This window comes from Phaethon lepturus, unplaced genomic scaffold, assembly GCF_000687285.1.
Source record: "Phaethon lepturus isolate BGI_N335 unplaced genomic scaffold, ASM68728v1 scaffold46396, whole genome shotgun sequence".
Lineage (NCBI taxonomy): Eukaryota > Metazoa > Chordata > Aves > Phaethontiformes > Phaethontidae > Phaethon > Phaethon lepturus.
In genome coordinates, this window is record NW_010546422.1 from 10525 (window position 1) to 29789 (window position 19265).

Genomic DNA, 19265 nt, shown 5'->3' on the forward strand with positions numbered 1-19265 from the left:
TAGACTTTCCGGTATACAACATCAGAAATCAGTACAATCGATCAAGGCACAGGGCAGAGCAGAAAGAGACCTGCACATCTGAAACAGTTAAAAAAAAAACAAGCCACTGTTTCCTCTTGATTACCCACCCTCACCTATCTTCCAAAAGGCATCTGGTGCTCCAGACCAGAAATGAATAGATACCAGTACTAGAGAGCTAAAAAAGCTTTCCTCTCCAACTCGAACTTCTGCAGACAGAGAAAGGAGGAAAGATAATAATGACATTATCCATTCTAAAGATACTTAAAAATGACTACCATTACTGGCCTCCTCATCACCCATTCCTGACGTAAGAACATTTGGACCAAATGGGATGTTTAGGGCAGTTAACATCACTGAGCACAGCTGACAAGGTTTTCGCCAGTCACATCAACTCTTGACTTGGAAAAGCAACAGATTTAATTTTCTTCTTCCTACTAGGCATATGAGCACAGCCCGTAGTACAAAATTTGTTCGGATGGCTATTCAAGTGCACTGGCATTGCTTTTTCCACACACTACCTACTAAGTCTGCTGAAGTCAGGGTGAAGCCTTCGTTTACCCCCAAGGGAATTTTCTGATCAAACTCTGAGCACAGCACCCCGCATAATCAAAACCATCGCAGTGTGGCCTTAACGGTCATCTGTCAAGCACCCCGACCGACAGCAGCCCAATAAATGCTTCCGATGGGAGGTACAGGAATTTCTATGCAGACAGATACGGGTAACCCCAGTAATAGGAATGATTTAAAGCTGCCAACGCAAACCACCCTTCCAGATTTGGATACCCTCATCCCTTTTGTAAATAGCCAATCCTTTCTGGAACCATCTTACATTTCAGGGTGCAACTTTACCCACATATGTTTAGTAACAAAGTCCAGAAAAAAAACCCGCGAAAAACCCAACCCTTTTCGTAACCCCTCTACAGAAGGGAAACAGGCATGCCACCTGCTGGAAACAAGTGGGAAAAACTGGGAAAGAAATTCTGCAGCAAAGCCAAACACACCTATTTTTAAACGGCCAGCTAAAAGACGCATGGATATTTACGTTGGTCTCCAGCTTATATTTAAAAAGTATGCTGGAGGAAAGTAAGGTAAGCAAAATAAAAAGTCACAGCAATTGTCACAGACCGAATTAAGTCGGGTAGAAAGCCAAGACGATATTACATGTACACTGAAGACTGGCTGTTGCAAGAAAGCGTTGGTGCTTCGGTTTTAATGTTTGACCCACACCAACCAGCCCCAAAGAACGAAAAGCCAACTGTCCAAAAAATGCAACCGCTGCCAAGTTGAGCCTTCTGTGGTGTTTAAGAGCTCAAACCCCAACAAGAGTTCAACTCATTTATTGGGTGACTACCACTTATGTCAAACTGTGCTATTTCTACGACATCTCCATTTCAATTAGAGAGTCTTTATTTTCAACATTTGTCTGCCCAATCTAAGTGGTATGCACAGCTACTAAGAGTCACAGGAACAGAGTTAAGCAGGTAGATAACAGAAGGTGACCCTCACAGCCTTTTTTTTCCCCCCTCCCATACACTGGCAGAGGGGTCGGGGAGCCTCCATCCGGTCACGAGAAAATCAGTGTCTTCTAGCCAGGTCTACGGAGCCTACTGCACCTCCAAGGTGACTAACCTAGCACAGGATCACAACCTCACAGCTCCTAGCTGCTCCCGTTGCATATGTTCTCTTCAATTCCACACAGTAACACATTAAATCCACATCAGGCATCTGTCAGCATTCTTAGGCAAAAAAAAAAAAAAAAAATCATCAGTAAGTGTAGCACAGGAGCCTTCCTGTGAGAGTCACCTCTAAGGAAAAGAGATCTCCTGCTGCTTGTTGTGAGGCTGCGCCGCTCACCCAAACCCATCCACTTATCCCAAGGGGTTATTTGCAAGCTTGTGAAGAACCACCTCTACAATAGAAAATAGACAAGGAAGTGACACTTATAAACTTTGTACCTTCACTCAGGTTTCATCCCAAAACATTGTAAGCCTAATTCTTTCCAGGACAGTGCAAACAAACCACTAACTAACTGGATTCTCTGAGGGGCATCATATCAGTTATGCATAGATGAAACAACATGATTTGAAAGATAAGGTGCGTGATCAGTCCTCCCACGGAATACATCCAATTTTGCCTTGGAAAAATGTCACCTATCACAGTTTGTTACAAAGGCTAACCTGCATTCAGAGGCTCAAAGCAGCAGAGCAGTAATCCTCAGTATACCCCTCCAGTATCTACGCATGCAGATTAAATGAAAACAAAGTGAGCTATCACAAGCATCATGCAGACATCACTCCCACCAACTCAACAGGAACACCATGTCTGACTTCACAGAAAAACGCAATGGTAAATAAAGCCTCATCTCCTTCATCGGCGAGCTATACAGCAGCTTTCCACAAGTAACTGCATTAGTTGCTCTGCAGGGGACAGAGTCAAGACAACGGAAGCATTGAACATTCTGCAAGAGTCAAGAGCCCAGCGTTATGGACATAACATGTTCTGGCCTTTCGGCCACAACTGTGGAAACTGGATGGCAATACTTCAGAGGTTACAGAAATACTTTTATTAAAGTAAGAACTACTAGGTGCAGAAAAAAAAAAACCACACAGACTAGGGAGCTTTCAGGTACCAAAAAAGGGAATTTAAAGTGTTTTCCATTTTGACAACAGACTCTTGTTTGTGACAATGTTTCTTCTTACACAGAATTTACAAGCGAAATTCACAAGTTATTTCTTCTTTTCAGAAAGTATGATTTGAATTACACCGTCTGCTTTCCAAGCTGGCAAGCTGGATCATCAGATTGACAAGGAAAGACATCAGGTACTAACAGGTTCTTGGTCATTCTCTTCATTGTCTTCATTTTTTTCTTCTTCTACTTTCTCCACCTGAGGTAGAAGTCCATCAAGGTTCAACAGCAAACCTTCACTGGTTGAAGATCTAATAACCAACTTCTGCACAAAAGGACCTAGAAAACAAAGAACACCACCAATTCGGTCACTCTAACGCTTTTCATGTCTCCAGGCTGATTTATCTTAGCACTAATCCATACCATGACCGGAATCAGAACTATACACATAGACGTATCCCTTCATGAAGCACAGAGAGTTTAACATCCACCCTGGCATATTGGGTTCAAAACGTGACTTGCACTCTGGTGCCGTAAAAGGTACTAACTTGATGGCTACCTTACTGCTTCAGTACCTCACCAGCAGTTGACATGCCTGGTGCCCCTGGGCCTTATAACATACAAGTAATGTTTCACCCACACACTCCTCCAAAAAAATGAAATACAGGTGAACTCACTTTGGGAAGTGGTGCCTGTTGGCAAGGTATGGGTGGGAAGTTTGTTGATCACCCAAGTGATCATTCCTAATTCAGAATCCTACCATGAAATGCTGAGAGAACCTTTTGAAAAGAACTACAAAACCAGTCAGATTTCTTTATGGAAGGTTAAATTGATCTACATGATACTGTGAGAACATCTGCCTGGTGGTATTTTTAATCTCGTATTAGATGAAGTGACTCAGAGGAATGCCGTGTTAGTGACAACTACATAGCTGCACCAAGGCATGCTATTACACATGGAAAGTCTGAAAGGAATGAAAGAACAGCTATCTATACTTGGTTTCAGTCATTGATAGGTTGCTAGCATATCTACACTCCACTCTTGTAAAGATGTGTTAATTATCAAGTTTGCTTCCTATAAACAGCAAATATTTTTCACTAAGCCAGTAAAAAGACCCACCACAATAACCAAGCTTGATATGACAAAATCAGTAGAAATACTATTAAGACCAGAAGAGTTTACCCTTACTTGACTAGGTTGGTGTAATACACATATAACCTCATTAAGGACAAAAATACCACTACTTTCTGCTTCTATTTACTTGTATTTCAAGTCAGCCACCCCCTTAAACTTTTTATTTGGGCTGAAACGCTTCTGAAGGTATGTGTGCTTGGTCTGTTCTCTGTACAGGAGTTTGCTGTTAACAGCATCACTGGAACAGATGCGAGATGATTCTTTTTGCAGACATCAAGGCAGTATTAATATAAAAAGTTGTTTTCTTAGCTTAAACAAGGCTATTCATCCATAAAAACATGTTCATAAATCACCATTTCCACTCCAGCTAAACAGATCACATTTGTTTAACGTTTAGTTCATTACAATGAAGCGTATTAGTTGTTCACATTCGTGGCTCAGAACAGCGAGCAGAAGCCACAGGAACAACACGCAGAATTCAAACCTTTACTCCTTTGTAACCCTATCCTTTAGCTAAGGAATTAAAAAAAATTAACAGTTCTTTCCTTGGAGCAGCAGAAATTTTAAAAATACCTTGGTAAGGGGGGGGGGGGCAGGGAAGAGGTGGTACACCTTCAAACAGGGCAGCTAACCAGACTAGATGTTAACCGCGGCATACGTTTTAACTAAGGGAACCGCAGGTGTATTCCGGGTTCAGATTCTTGGCATTCAGCCACAACAGGGTCAGGTCAGTGGCGTAAAACCGATGCGCACAGAAGCTGAAGACCTCCATGTTTCAGAGGGATTTCCTGGTACGACTTTCATCTATTTAAACATCAAGCCTGCAAAACTTAAGTTTTGTACACCACCTCACTCCCTTCCTCACACAGTCTCTTACGTAGTGCCGCGGTGCAACCAGAGTTCTCATCGAGAAGAACAGATGCTATTCATGCCCTTACAGGCTGTAAAGTGCTTTGGTCCTAACTTACCCAGTTGCCTACCAGCTCCCTCCTCCTACCCCAAGGCAGACAAAGCAGCAAGGTCATTTAACGACAAGCCGGTAAAGAACATTCATTTCTTCCTTTTGTTTACTTCAGCTGTAGCTGTGTAGTACGCTAACTTCAACTACTACATTAGAAGAACAGGTACTTACCGTAAGTTGATGGCTTGAATGTACAGATGTCATGGATAACTGTTTTTAGATTGGCAATTATCTGCTCAGTAGGCATATCCAGCTGAAAAAGAATAGCACATAGTTAGCCATGGTGATACTTAAAGCCTAGATTAATAAATCTGAAAGCACTGGGTACATATTTATTCTACGTTTGGACAGATTTTGTTTTTCTGTGTTCCCTGCTAAGAACTTAAAAATGCCACTAACAGCCTCATCCAAATGACTTGGAGAAAAAGGTATTTTATACATGGTTATATGCTCATCAATGTTCTCCATATTTCTACTGATGACATTAAATTCCCATTGCTCCGTAACAACATGTAGCCTTAAGGACGTAAAAAACAATATATGTACAAGTGTTTTTGCAAAAATCGCATTAAAACAAAGGACTCGAGGTAAGAAGCTTCAAGAAGTAGCTGTCAAAGATGACAGACATCAACTCATAAAACACATAAAGCATCTCAACTGGAATGCATTAAGAACTTTTAACAGCACCAAATGAATCATTTAAAAACTATAAAACTTTTCTTCCCCTTTTCTTTCCCATTTTAACACACTACAGGGAATTTTTTTTTTTTTTTTTCAACACAGAGTACATGGAAGCATTGAGCTCTAAACATATACCAATTCTATACCTACCCTCTTTACGCGCCCTGGTTCCCATCCATGGCGTTCTTGACTTTCCAACAAAAACTGTGGACTGATGGCTCCCCGTTCTGCCCAATGTCCTCATCTAGTGCAGCACTTAAGCACACCTCACTTCAAACACACACGTGACCCTCGCTACACGTACCACAGACACTTGGAAGTGAACCAACATGGTTGCCAAAAAATTAGTAACTCCATCTTCCTTCATACACCAATCACCTGAAACCATGACTGCTATTCATCTCATGGGGACTCTTTTTAAGAACGTGCAACTCACGATCGAGACACACATCAACCTGAACACCCTCAGGTCAAAGCCAGGACTGACCTATCTCTCAGCTCCTGGAGACCTTAGCATGCATTTCTCAGACTTAATGTTCAGCTGCTATAACATCCCGCTATTTAACTTGCCATTTGGTCTCACCGATATCATCCACATATCTCTAAATGAATTAAAAACCAAGTTCTTTTTCCAGATGTTTCAGCTATGGAATTTAGGAGAAAATAGCACTTATTCTGACAGAATTAACTCTCTTTAGGGGGAGCATACAGGCATCACTGGGGTCTCCTTTTCCTCTCCATCACCTCTCGAAGCAGCATGAGCAGATTTTATAAACACCTCACTTAAATGTAAATGTATGCATTACTTTGCAAGAGAAATACTGTTATACTTGGCTACTCTCCTCCCAGATCTGGTCCATTAATCTCTCTTCATGCTATTCCGGCAGACTTACAATCCAAATGCACTTCCTCTGTTCGGCAGGCCAGAGCACATTTGTCTTTATCATTGTCATGCAGACTGCAACATGCCTAATCATTCATAAATTAACAGACATAAAAATCTGTTTGTTCATGCTGAGCATTTCACTTCGCTGTCACACTCCCCATGCTGCACTGAACTAAAAATAAAGGAATACTCAAAACCATTTAAACAAAATAATTCATTGCTAGTAACTAATTAGAAGCTATACTTCAAATAGCATTTGCTTCCAAACATTAAACAAAGTCAGGTCTTAAGCAAACCTTCAGTTGCACAACTTCGGTGAGCTGCTTGGCATTCCTCGTCTGTAACAAAGTCTAGAAGCATTCCCAAGGCACAGAATTTTTAAGTTGCTCTAAACAAGTTCCAACTTCTTATAAAGGTTTACAAATATAACACGTTATGAGACAAGACCCATGTCAACATACGAAGACATGAGTTAATATTCTGTATTTGTTAAGACAGGAAAATACAACAGAGGGACTTGCATTCAGTCAGTCAACATGACACATCCCGAGAGATGACATACCATAATATACTTGACATGCCATCTCCGTAATGAAGACAGGTAATGCTCAGAGGGCTCCAAGTATTTCAAAATAGCTTCCACATCCAAATAAACATTCCAACTTCTAAATAAGTATTCCACAGTAAATCCTTGTGTATACACAGTCACTGTGTATCAGCACTTAGATATTTAGCTTAACTCGAACCTTCACCAAACTGACAAAGTACAGTGGACCAGATCTTCAAGGCTGTGCAAGCTACTCTATTTGGACCGGCTGCGGGGAGAACCAAGTATTCTTAAATCCTGAGCCTTCCTGAGGAATAACCATGCCTGCAGAGGGAGCAACTATAAACCAATTTCTACTCCATTTTGTATAAATACAACCTAACCACAAAGCATCTTAAAAAATGACAGTATATACTACAATCAGAACACAGAAATGAATTGTTAAGCCATCTCGCTGTTTGAAGTTTAGGACACCTCTCTAGAGCAGCACAAGGTACTGTAAAAAGGTTCAGGGAAGTTATTTGTTCCTCTTTTTTTTGAAGAAGAAGAAGAAACATATATTATATTTGTTTTTAAAAGGGCCTCCCACTAACTCTGCTGCCTAGTGGGAAATTGGCTATTAATATTCAGCACTGCACAAGTTTCACCAAAACAGATCATATTTAAAACTTGATTCATGAAGTCTCAATGCTCCCGATCTTCCTGGGGATCTTTAGAAGACTGCAACTGAATACACAGAAGAGCCACTCAGCTATTTGCTGACTACATATGCAAATGAAAAACAAAAAGATGCTGTGCTATTAAAACACTAGCTTTAACCACAGAACTGCTTTTTTGAACTGTGTTTAGAGAATTCTGCCAAGAGGTCATTCGGAGCACTGAAACTGTACTGCAGACTTAATTACTAGGCAGTTAGAATCTAACACACATGTAGAGAACGGCAGTCATGGTAAGGCAGAAACACTCAGTAGAAGATCAAAAATGATTAACACAAAATGATTAACACTCTGCAAAACAAGGTTATTGCCAGCTATTTAACTCAATGCTTTAAGAATCAGAGGGCAGGAAAATAAAGCTAGAAACCAGCCAGTAAGAAAAACCACAAGTAGACACAAAGCTGTTCTATGCCGTAGAAGCAGTACGGAGCGTGCACGCCGCACGGGACAGAGCAGGTTATGCAGACAAAGGATCCCAGCATTTCAGACGTTCAAGTTCAAAAGCGCGGACAACCTCCCTCCAAAACGTGTGAGACAGCAAAGTCCTGCAGATGCCAAGGTTACAGAGGAAGAGGTTAACTCATCTTCTACAGTACAAGAAGGGGGAAAAAGAAAAATAAAAAAAATCCCGTTCCTGGATGCAGGGGAGAGGGGTTATTTGAGACATGTGTGGTTACTGTGTAAGATAGCTAACAGTCTGGAAACCACAAAATAAAAGACAATGTAAATAAAATGAAGTAAAATCTAGTACATATCATTTATACATCAAAAAAGAAAGCCTGAGCAACAGAAAACTAGCGGAATCAAAATAAAGCTAATAGAGAAAGGTTTCTCGATGAGAATTTCTACCGTTTCCTTCAGTTATAGCCTGTTTTACAATGGTTTTGCTACCTAGGCTAAAAAAATAACCAAAACCCCAAAGCTGACAGCTCTTAAGTTCAGGTCATGCATTGACTAACATATATACAAATGTACATGTCCGCTGCACTCTGCAACTGACTTAGCCATCATACAAATCAGATAAGTAACTTCTGCTACATACTACACGAAAATCAAAAGCCACGCTAATGCAAACCAACCAGGAATGGCAGTTCCACTGCTTATTACCTTCTCTAAACATACCTATCATTTTCCAGGACTTGTCCTCTAAAAAAAACCAAAAAAACTAAAAACAAACAAACAAACAAACAAACAAAAAACAAAAACAAAAAAACCCCCACAAGAAAAACACCATCCCCAAAACCAAAACTCATCAGTTGATAGCAGTCTGGATATATCACTGTTGCATCTAATGAAGTGGACATAGCACCTCATTCAACTTTAGACAAAGTTATCCATCTACAAAAAAAACCCACAATACAACAAAAAGCTTCATGCAGCTTCAAATTAAGCCCAACAGGAGAAGTTAAATAAACCCTCCTTTTAATCATGGGTAGCACATCGTCTTTTTGCCATTCAAGGCAACTGTACTTGACCGTCTCAGCTACTAACATTAGTCCCTCTAGTATTTTAACACTATTTAATTTAACACTAATTAATCATCAAATAAAATCTAAAACTAGTAGGAAAGAATAAAGGTGAGTGAAACTATTTTTAACAGGTATGACAACCCTAAGTCAACAGGAAGACTCCATGGCAGACCAAAGCATATGACTACACCTGCATTGCTCATAAAAATGGTTTGCATACAGGAAACATGAAATACCGACTGAATTCAAGTGAGTCAGTCCGGCTTCCCTTATTCCCGTGTCCAGTGAGAGTCCGGTAATACCCACCTGCATGACCATGTTGTGTTCATCTACCCACTTCTGCCTGGAGGAGAGTAGATAGACTTTTACTCTTTCTCCACACACATTCATTTCGCACTACATACAAAAAGCTTAGATGAGGTGTAAAGCTTGAGCCTCTCTCTCACTCACATAATCCGTTTCTCCAGTAAGCTGTATTAAGAATGCGACAATGTATACTCCTAAAATAACGCCTAGCAAGCCAGATCGGTCCACGCTGTATTCCCTGAACAAATTCTCTATTCTTCCCTCCTGCGCCATTTTGAAGTTGCCAGAACGAATACATATACTAGCACCAAGCCACACATGTTTCTTCCAAGATTTTTTTCAACTCAGGGCTTCCCACATCAAGTCACCAGGACTTAAAAGTCCTATAATAAAGGCTGCAATAATCAGTAAAATTAAGAGTTTTAGCACCTTCACTCAGAACTCAGGTTCTCTTCAGCTTTCCTGAGGAGCTACAGGACAAGACAGTCATTAAAGACTATCCATTCCAAAAATGAAATGGGAATTTTTATGGCTTTATCTCATGGCATGTAAGAGACTTGGGCTGCCTGGTGACCATTCAATCAGAAAGCTAAGTCAGTTCTCAGAGCGCCATAACTGGGCTTACAGTTGTGCTAAGGAACAACAACAACAAAAAAATCTACTCCAAGTTCCCTACTACAGCTCTTGAGAGAAGGTCAGAATAAGGGAACACACACAGTTCTGTGCAGGAGCCCATAATAACACAGACCATGCCGATAGGATTTTCTCGCCTGGCACTCAAGCATTTCTGAGGTAGTAGCCCCATTCAGTCTACAGGAAAATAAAATAACTAGGCATAAAAATACCCTTACTGAGGCTCTTGTAAACAGCAAGCCTTTCAGTGTCGTATCTCCAATAGAGAACAGCTCAAACACCTAACAAAAGACAACTGCAACAACCTATGCTCTTTGCACTGTTCCCTTCATGACCCCCCCATTTCAAAGGACACTCAAGCTTCAGCCTTCAATCACATTAACAGACAAAGGAGATAGATGCTTCCTCTAGTGCAAACTGGCATTTTTGTTTCCTGCCCTAACTCTCATTTCCATACACTTGTACATTCTCTGTACCAAGTTTCAGAGATCTCTGGTTCGGTACACACCTCTCCATACTTCTGACCCTGCGAATCACACGGTGCTCACGTAAAGATGTCCCTTACCAGAAAATACAGTCTTCTGAACTAACCTTAAACTCTCACGTCCTGAAACCATCTGACCCTTTTCCACGGAAGAGCCATTTTGCAGGCAGCTCTCTGCACAGACAGCAAGATAAACTAGAAATTCCTTCCTGGTGACACATTCGGATTCTGATTTTTCTGGAGACAACTCCAACGTGGGAATAAGAATATTTTGTCATGATCAACAGCACCCTATCTGGACTCAGGAGCTATGTCAAAACCCTGAAGAAAATTACTTTTAAGCTGCCCTCTGCAGATAGCTTGATTCTGAAAGAGATACCCCAGGTGTGCTCATTTGTCTGCCTTCTGCTTTAACCTCCATGTCTTAAAAGAACATTTTATTTTCTCTGTTTCACAACTGCAGATCTACAAATTCAACTCAACTGCTTCCAACTTTTGGGCTTTTCAAAAACAGCTCGACCACTACATAGAAAACACCACCGAGGCTGTCGACTTATACGGGAATGCAGCATTACATCAAGCCACGGGCCATAATTGAACTAACAGGCAACATGAGACAGCAGCACTAAGGGAAAACATCTCTTTGCGAAACACCACCTTGGCAGACTCCCAGAAACATCTACGCTACCGTTTGGACTACAGCAATAGATCTTTATGCTTCTGTTTAATTCATAAATTATTATTTTATCACTGACAAGATTTAAATTTACCAAGCTCTTGATTTAGCGGTGAGCAGATATGCATAACCCCTGAAGGCTCTCACAGCCTCCCAGAGCCTCGCCCGCACTCAATTTCCTTCCAGCGCCGCTGCGCAAACAGTAGGAAAACTAGGTCAGGTAAAGGATAGTAGCTAGAGAGGGTGGAGACGATTTTACACGAGCCATAACCACTGAGTCATCCCTCCGCACACAACTCGACACACAATGCCGTCACAGAGCATGCCACACCACATGTGCAGGGTTAGTCACCTCTGCCACGTTGCTGACATGAACTTTGCACATACGAACTCCGTCTGCAAGCAAACCATCATCGTACTGTTTCTGATCCAAGATTAAGAGTTTGTTCACAAGAACCTACTGTTTCCTTGTACAAAGCGACATCTCTGGCTGCACCAAACCTCCTGAAGTGCCATGAAGCTGCAGGGCTGAGTTGGCCACAGAGCCTAAAGTTAACCAGAACACCAACATCTAACATCAGTAACAGGACATGGTGTTTCGCTTGCGAAACCCTAGTATAGCGGCCTGCAGCTGTGGCCAAACAGAACCAACTGAAATCCTGCTGAAATTCTACATCAAGACCTCAGAGCTCTTCATTCACCTTGATTAAAAACATCACTCTTCTTCCTTACTACACGAGTAGAAACTTTACAGTAAGTGGAATTCACAGGTATGTTTGAGGCTGACCTGCAGTATAAGATGATTAAGGTTTAAGCAGTCCAAGACAAATATTAAATACAGCCACAATACTCAAAACCAAGACTGATCTACAGATTCGAGGTGTTTAGGAGTCCATTAAACTGACAACTAAAGATACTTCCTGCCTGTATCAAAGTGCAATATATAACACACTGTAGCAGAACAGTCCCAACAACTTCACTTTTGAGTATCGTATAGATGAGCAAGCCCTGGAAATTCACCTGCCCGACTCAGGGCAGCTAGCCAGAATTAATAAACTTGCTTCTCTCTAACACTGTCAGACAAAGCTTCAGCAGTTAGTTATCTGGTACACTTCCTTAACTGATACTGGTACAGAAGAGGAAAACTACAAATCAAGCAGGACAAACCAGAATGAAAACAAAATACCCCAACAAGTTGGGAGCAGGGAAAATACATTATAAAAAAAATAATTAAGGAAAACATATTATGGGCCAAAAAAAAAAAAAAAAAAGAGAGAGAGAGAAAGAGATGAGATACTCTTCTATAACCTGATTTCTTATATGACAGCAAAGCACAAATTAATTTTATATTTCAGATGTACTGCAACCAGTTCTCACTTTTTGCTCCAGTCCAGACCTAGTTACCAAAATTAAATGTATCTTTAAGTATTAGGTTAAAGCAAACACTTTTTGATCCACCTGTGCATACTGACCACAGACTTCCAACCCACAGTTTATTTACTTGAAAAAAAAGCTTATTAGATTTTTTTTTTTTTTTTCAACTCATAGAATAGTCTTGGAGAAGGCAGGAGGAAAGGGAAGCCTATGTTCATATGCCAACTCACAAGGAGATAACTAGAAATGATACCTTTTTCATCCTATTTTGTTCATTATTACAATTCCTTGCCAGTATAGTGGCCAATACAGATCCCATTCATGGCATCAGGTAGGCCTTGCTCTCGGTTTAGCGGAGCCATCTTCTATGGCCACACATTAACGACATACAGAGCTCACATCAGCTTAAGATGTCACACGACAAAGAGTAAGAGTTCCGTTTACCTAACAGGCCAGTTAGGGAACATGGTTAACAATCTTGGGAACACACAGATAAAAAACATGTTTTTCCCCCTCTTTTAATACTAACTTCAGTTCTGCTCAGTGGAGAAAACATAAGAACTCTATACACAACTTACTCTTGCTATTCGTGTCTTGATTACACGCTCATCTTGTACCATGTACTCAAGACATTCTCGGAAGAGTTGCAACATTTTGGGAATATCATGGCCCAGGGAATCTAAAGAAGAAAAAAAGGCAAAAAAGTTGACTGAGTAATGCTTAGTCTAAGTGCGGTATTAGTAACAAGACGATTCAATCTTTCGATTAAGGCAGTCAAACTCCGATAAAAAAATGCAGTTTCATGGACAAGACAATGGTCTCCTCACACATACTATATAAATTGTTTCTATCTTCCCTCCTTCATCATTAATCGGCACAGATGAATAGCTAATACAGTAAGAAAGGCTGTAATAAAGGCTTCACTTCAAATAAAGAACCTGTTTATGTATATATAAAACAGAACTTTATTACCTAATGCAATTGAAGCAGCTTGAAAGACCAAAACCTACTGAGTTAAAACAAGCCCCAAGTTTTCCTTGAAAACGAAGCCTACAAGTACGTAATACCAAGGTTACACACTACCTGAACGCACTGGCCCAATCCAGCCGTTCCAATGAGTCAAGACAGCTGTTTCTTATCTCAGCTGCAAGGGCTCATTTAAGAGATTTACACCATCACTCAATTGCTTCAAATACAAGCATTACTTCTCTCCTTTCTCTTTGACAGCTCCAAGAGAAATCAGCTCTGGATAAGCGACAATCCAAGTAAGGTCATAATGACATAATATAGCTTTAATTTGTTCCAAAAAGTATCTGTACTATTCTCTGTTGCAGTCTTTTCAACAGGTTAATAGGTTTGCCTCAAATGTTTAGGAGCCTAAAAACGCCACTCGCAGCTTGTAAAACATTAAGGCACCCAGGTGCAGGGAAGTAAGAAACATGGTTCAAGACTCAGTGCTTCACACAGCTGGCATAGGCTTTCTGTTTGAAAAACAGCTTTTTTTTTTTCTCCCATAAATTTTAAATCCTGCCCTGACAGACAGCTAAAGTTAGTCAACAAAGGAGGACAAAAGTATTGAGATGTTTGTTGCCATGAAAACCTGACCTAAAGAGGAAATGCCTTGAGCATTATGAAAAAGGAGAGGCCACACAGGTAAGGGAGCAGGCTGCCCGAAAGAAAAGCATAACTCCACTGTTGAGTAGTAAGGAACAGGCAGACGGAGAAGTAGCAGTCATGAAGCTGGGATCCATACAATTGCACAACAGTTCAACAACACAACTATCTCAGTGAATATGTGTTTTTTCAAGTTGTCTCTGTTTTCCTGGGTAACTTCACAATACTATTATGGTTCATCAAGACTAACAAGCATGGGGCAACGAGTAGGCAAACTTATCTTGGTCTGCCTGTTGTAAGAGAAAAGCACAGTTCTAGATACCTAAAACTACTCTTATCCAAGACAAAACAAGTAGTACAGTAACACACAGACCAACACCTAGTGTGTTGGATACATCTTCATCAAAAACCTTTCAGTGCCACCTCTAGGGTTAAATCCTGTTCAGTACTTGAGATTTCTAAGAAAGAATTGCTTCTTACTTCTTTTCGTGCTTGGGTATTTTCGTCTTAGTTTGTTCCTTAACGGTATTAGCTTAGGCATTATTGCAGGGACAGCTACATAGAAATCCGCTTGGATTTCATCTTCCAAAATCTACAATGAGAACAATTAAATATATTTAGGAATACAGTAAATTACCTCAGTACACAAGTTGACCTACAAGCACGTCCGAGCACAAAAACCCATCCCTCACTCTCCGTATTGGCTGCTACCTTCAAGCTGGAGTTTATTGGACATGAGGTTTCTTGCTCCCCCCACCCTCAGTTCAAGTTACAATATTTACACAATTCTTAAAAAAGTAAATACCCATTTGATTAATTCAAGTCCTCCCACAACAGCAGCTCCATTCTCTCGAGCTATTTCAGCTTCTTGCTCATTCTGTTGAGAGAAAAAAAATTAGTAACATCTGTACTAACAATTAGTCTGTATCAATAGCACTGCACAGGTGATTTATCTTGGATAACTGGGTATAAACCCACACTATTTCCAGGCTTAGAAAAAAAGAATGAGTTAAGGCAAAGACCAAAAATATCTCAAGCTGGTGATTTAACACTGCAGCAGCAACTCCACTATAAGAAGCGATGGCCAAGTCTTTAGTTGGCTGCTGCTCGAGAAGGAGGAGAAAAGCCCATCCCATTTGCAGAGGAGCTCTATCAAAAGCCCTTTCTCTCCCACCTCCATTCCTTGGAAACTACAACAAACCACCCACTGGATGGAGCCAACATCTTACTCTAAGCTTAAAGAAAAGCACAGAACATGCTACTAAAAACCGCTGTACAATAAGACTATTCAACTTGTGAAAGTGCTATTAAACTTGGGCTTCAAGGAGCATTTACAAGTTGACCTCATCGGTCCTCCACAAGGTTTTGCTTTTAATAGTCTGAAATATGGAAAGGTAAAAGGCATCAGTTTTGTAAAAACTTGGGCTCAAGATTTTGATACAAGCAGGTATTCATGACTCAAAGCCAGAATCAACTTTTCCTCACATGAATGAACCAAACAGCTCCACGCTTCCATTCAAAAGCAGTAGCAAGTGTTTTCAGTCCCTCAACCTTTCTCGACATACACACCTTCACAAGGCATTGGGATCTCTTACCCCACATGAATCCAAGTCAAGAGAGAAGGTTGCAAGATAGAGAACCAAAGAAGCTGGCATGCACGGGTCCTTTGTCAGCCTTCTGTTCTGTATGAGGATTCTCACCTTGTCGCTCAGGTAGAGAATTTCACCAAAATTAAGCCCAAAGGGTAGTCAACTAAATGTGTGACAGTTCTCCAGGATGATCTCATACACATATACATAGGTCTACTCTGCTAGAATCATTAACTCGCAAAAGACAGCAGCAAAGGCTGAAACTAGTCTCATACAGATGCTACAACTGCTCTACGCACCAATTTCCCATTAGTGAATTTCTAGGAGAGGATACAAAGGCTTTTGGGCAGAGGGTTGTCATTTAGAGTCTTTGAGGAGAAGTTACTAAACCATCTGCCTGTATTACAAAAAGGAGACAAAGGTTTTACAGAACAAAGGTTCTGTAAGCGATCTTTAATCATCTCTTCCTTCATCACATCTATGCAGACATTTACTCCCCAAGTGCATTGCTAGAATAATCTACATCCAGATAAATCTACCGAGGTAAAGGAAATCCTGTAAGATCCTTGTTAACGCATTAAGACGCTGCTGAAAACGAATCCTAGACAGACTGAGAAGTTCTGTAACCATTTGCAGAGTCTCCTCAGCAAAAGGTATAGTACTTGCATGGGAAGTAGTTGTGTTGTAAGAGCATGCTAGATACATAAAACATAAAAAGCAACTAACACAAGCCTACCCACCTCTGTGAAAACCAAGACCTTATTCGTTTCATCTGTAAAGCGATATGGAAGAACAACAGTGCTTGCAAATGGATCCACTTTTTTCTAATAAGGAAAGAAAGAAAAATATTAATACGAACAAATAGCAACTTAAGGGCAATTTACACAACCGTCCAGAGCTGGTCCCCTAAATAGCAATCTTACCCGCAATTTCCTTGCACAGAGGTCATAACAAACAAGCACAAATGCTTTTTTATGTCTGGTATATACTCAAATCTAAACTTGAGAGACAGGAATTAATTACGCTGCAGTCTGCCCAAGAGAAAGGGGCTGGAATCAGCGACTCCAGCGTAGGATTGCTACCAGGCTCTGGTGCGGCCATTAACAACCCCTGAGGTGCTGCAGTTGCAGCTTATCTAAATGACATTTCAGATGCTATGGCCGATGCAAACCATCAACAAGGAATGTGTCTCTCCCTGAGCCTTAAAAATACCACATGGCCTCCGAAAGCAGGAGCAAGAGCTCTCATTTCTTTAAGCATGAACTTACTTTCTGACTCTAAGGGACCCCTGGTATACCAAAGGGAAATTTAGTTACACACATGAAAAAACCACCTCTAGAGTAGCCCATTTTCTACTTATGGGGGAAGCAGGAGGAGTTTTACGGAAAAACTAAACTAGGGCTAGACACTTTTAAATCAAAAATGTCATAGGCAAACAAGGGATAACATACTTTCAAGGAACATTATCTTTACAAACAATAAAAATCAAAACAAGGTGCCAGACAGAGGCAGGAAGAAGCTTGTCTTTACACGCCTCCTTGTAACAATCATCCCAGAACAAAACACACATGTGATTTTGGTAACACATCTTTAAGTTCAAAGCCCAAACAGATTTAAAGCTTAGTTTGATCAGTTCTGTCCAAACGTGAATTTTAGTCACATAATAGCCTGTTTTCCAAATCCTCAGCAGTGCTATCTTCACCTCGGGAGCTGGAGGAATGGTTGGTACTTATACATACATAAATGGAGGCACAAAGCCACCTGCAAAAGCACAAGTTATTCTGACAATCAACAAAACTGCACGAGGCAGCTGAGAAGGCTGACAAGAGCATCTGCTCTGCATGTAAAACACAGCCTTTCTACATTAAAAACAAAAAAGTATCAAAATTTTTATACAGTTCCAACCTACCTTCTTCTGTAGTGCCATATCTAGGAATACGTTAATGTAGACATATTGTTTGGGGTAAGTGAAGTCCAGTTCCTGAAATTTCTTTAGCATACCCACAGCCTCTTCCACATCATAGGATGGCCTCTCATAATACCACGTCAAATATACATCATCCACAGGCTTGCTCATCAGCGGCCGCCTCCGAGTTACTTGTTTCTTTTTTGTTTCTTCCTGCTTGGTCTTTTGTGAACCTCTTTTTGCAGTTCTAGGACAAACAAAAAAGATTGTTAGATCATCAGCTGAGGAGTTTGGCACATGTTCCAAGAGAAAAACATAGATACTGTCATATGTCACTTATCAAGTAACAATTAGTTAACAAGGAAGGTTCTACACAAAGATGAACAGCATCCCTAAACTCACCCCAGTTATTTGTCTCACATGGCCAAGACAGAAATCCAAGCTCTGAATCCAATTAAGCCCCTCAAACAACACAGCCACGTTTGTGCAGCATGGAACCAAGTTAATGCCTCCTACTATATCAAAGCAAAACCCAGTTAAGGTAACACACCAACTTTTAGAGGTCTTGCCTTCACATAGGCTGGTAGCAGGCACTGTGCCCAAGTTGCTTCTAAACCGAGCAAATCCCACACACCTTACTGCTAATCAGAAGGCAGCACATCTCCAGCATTTTTATTCTTCTCATAGTGGATCATGGCCCACCTTCCAAAAAGGGTTTATCCTCCCTTTCCCGTATCATTTTGCATGTAGTTAACAAACACTAGCCCCACTTCCTATTCTCCTACCTATTTTTAAAGGCTCTCAAGTGAAGCAGGAAAACATTAAAGTAACAGCTAGATACTGCACTCCTCTATTAACTATGGTGAAAGAGTCTGCAGCACTTCAGAAAACTTAGCATACAGCACGCTTCACTGTTCTGTACACAGAGATCATTTTCACTTCTCCCACTTACGCCATAGTATCAGACTTAGAGAGACAATAAATTAAACCATAAGAAGCATAATGAAACAAAAAAAAAAGGAACTTACTGAAACCAATTCCGTAAGGTCACCAGCTGACAGTAGGCCTTAAGCTGTAAACCAGCCATTCCCTCCAAAAGCACCCATCAAAAATATCACATCAATCTTCCTCCTAACGGTTACATTCATTCTTACAAGAGTAACAAAAAACATGTCGTGCAAGCCCAACTTAGCTCTCCTCTCTCCAAGCTGTTTGTCTAGGAGCAGCAACGTGCAGGATGCCACCAAGGCCAGCTCGGCTGCTAGAGCCACACCGCACACACCGAAAACACCCCACACTCCCCCCGCCCCCGAACATTCGAAGGCCAAGTGAGCTGCTCGGATGGACAAAGACCCACTCACTTCGCTGCCGCAGCGTAGGGCCGGGCGGGCGGTGCGACGTTCACCAAGGCGGAGGCGGCGGCGAAGCGCTGGTCGAGCCTGGGGAAGACACAGACGCGACGCGAGGCCAGTACTGCGAAGGAAAAAGCAAACACGGCCTCAGACAGGTGCCCCGGCATCCCTGCCCGAACAAGCCCCACAGCCCCTCAGAGTCGCCCCTGCCCCGCGACTCAAGGGAAAGTCGGCGGCTGGAAATACAGAAGGACCGGCTGGCCATCCCCCACCCTTCCCCGCGGGAAACA

At 41.2% G+C, this 19265-nt stretch overlaps 1 protein-coding gene across 1 annotated transcript; it reads right to left on the reverse strand.

The window, feature by feature from the left end:
• Positions 1–2849: 2849 nt before the first annotated feature.
• MRPL1 (mitochondrial ribosomal protein L1) lies at positions 2850–19142 on the reverse strand (the record flags this gene model as incomplete). Its single annotated transcript, XM_010289286.1, has 8 exons — positions 18985–19142; positions 17627–17870; positions 16458–16541; positions 14934–15005; positions 14609–14720; positions 13093–13193; positions 4914–4995; positions 2850–2986 (listed from the first exon to the last, which is right to left on the reverse strand). Coding segments are annotated over exons 1-8 (990 nt in total), but the record flags the coding sequence as incomplete, so codon positions are not given.
• Between the last annotated feature and the right edge of the window lie 123 nt (positions 19143–19265).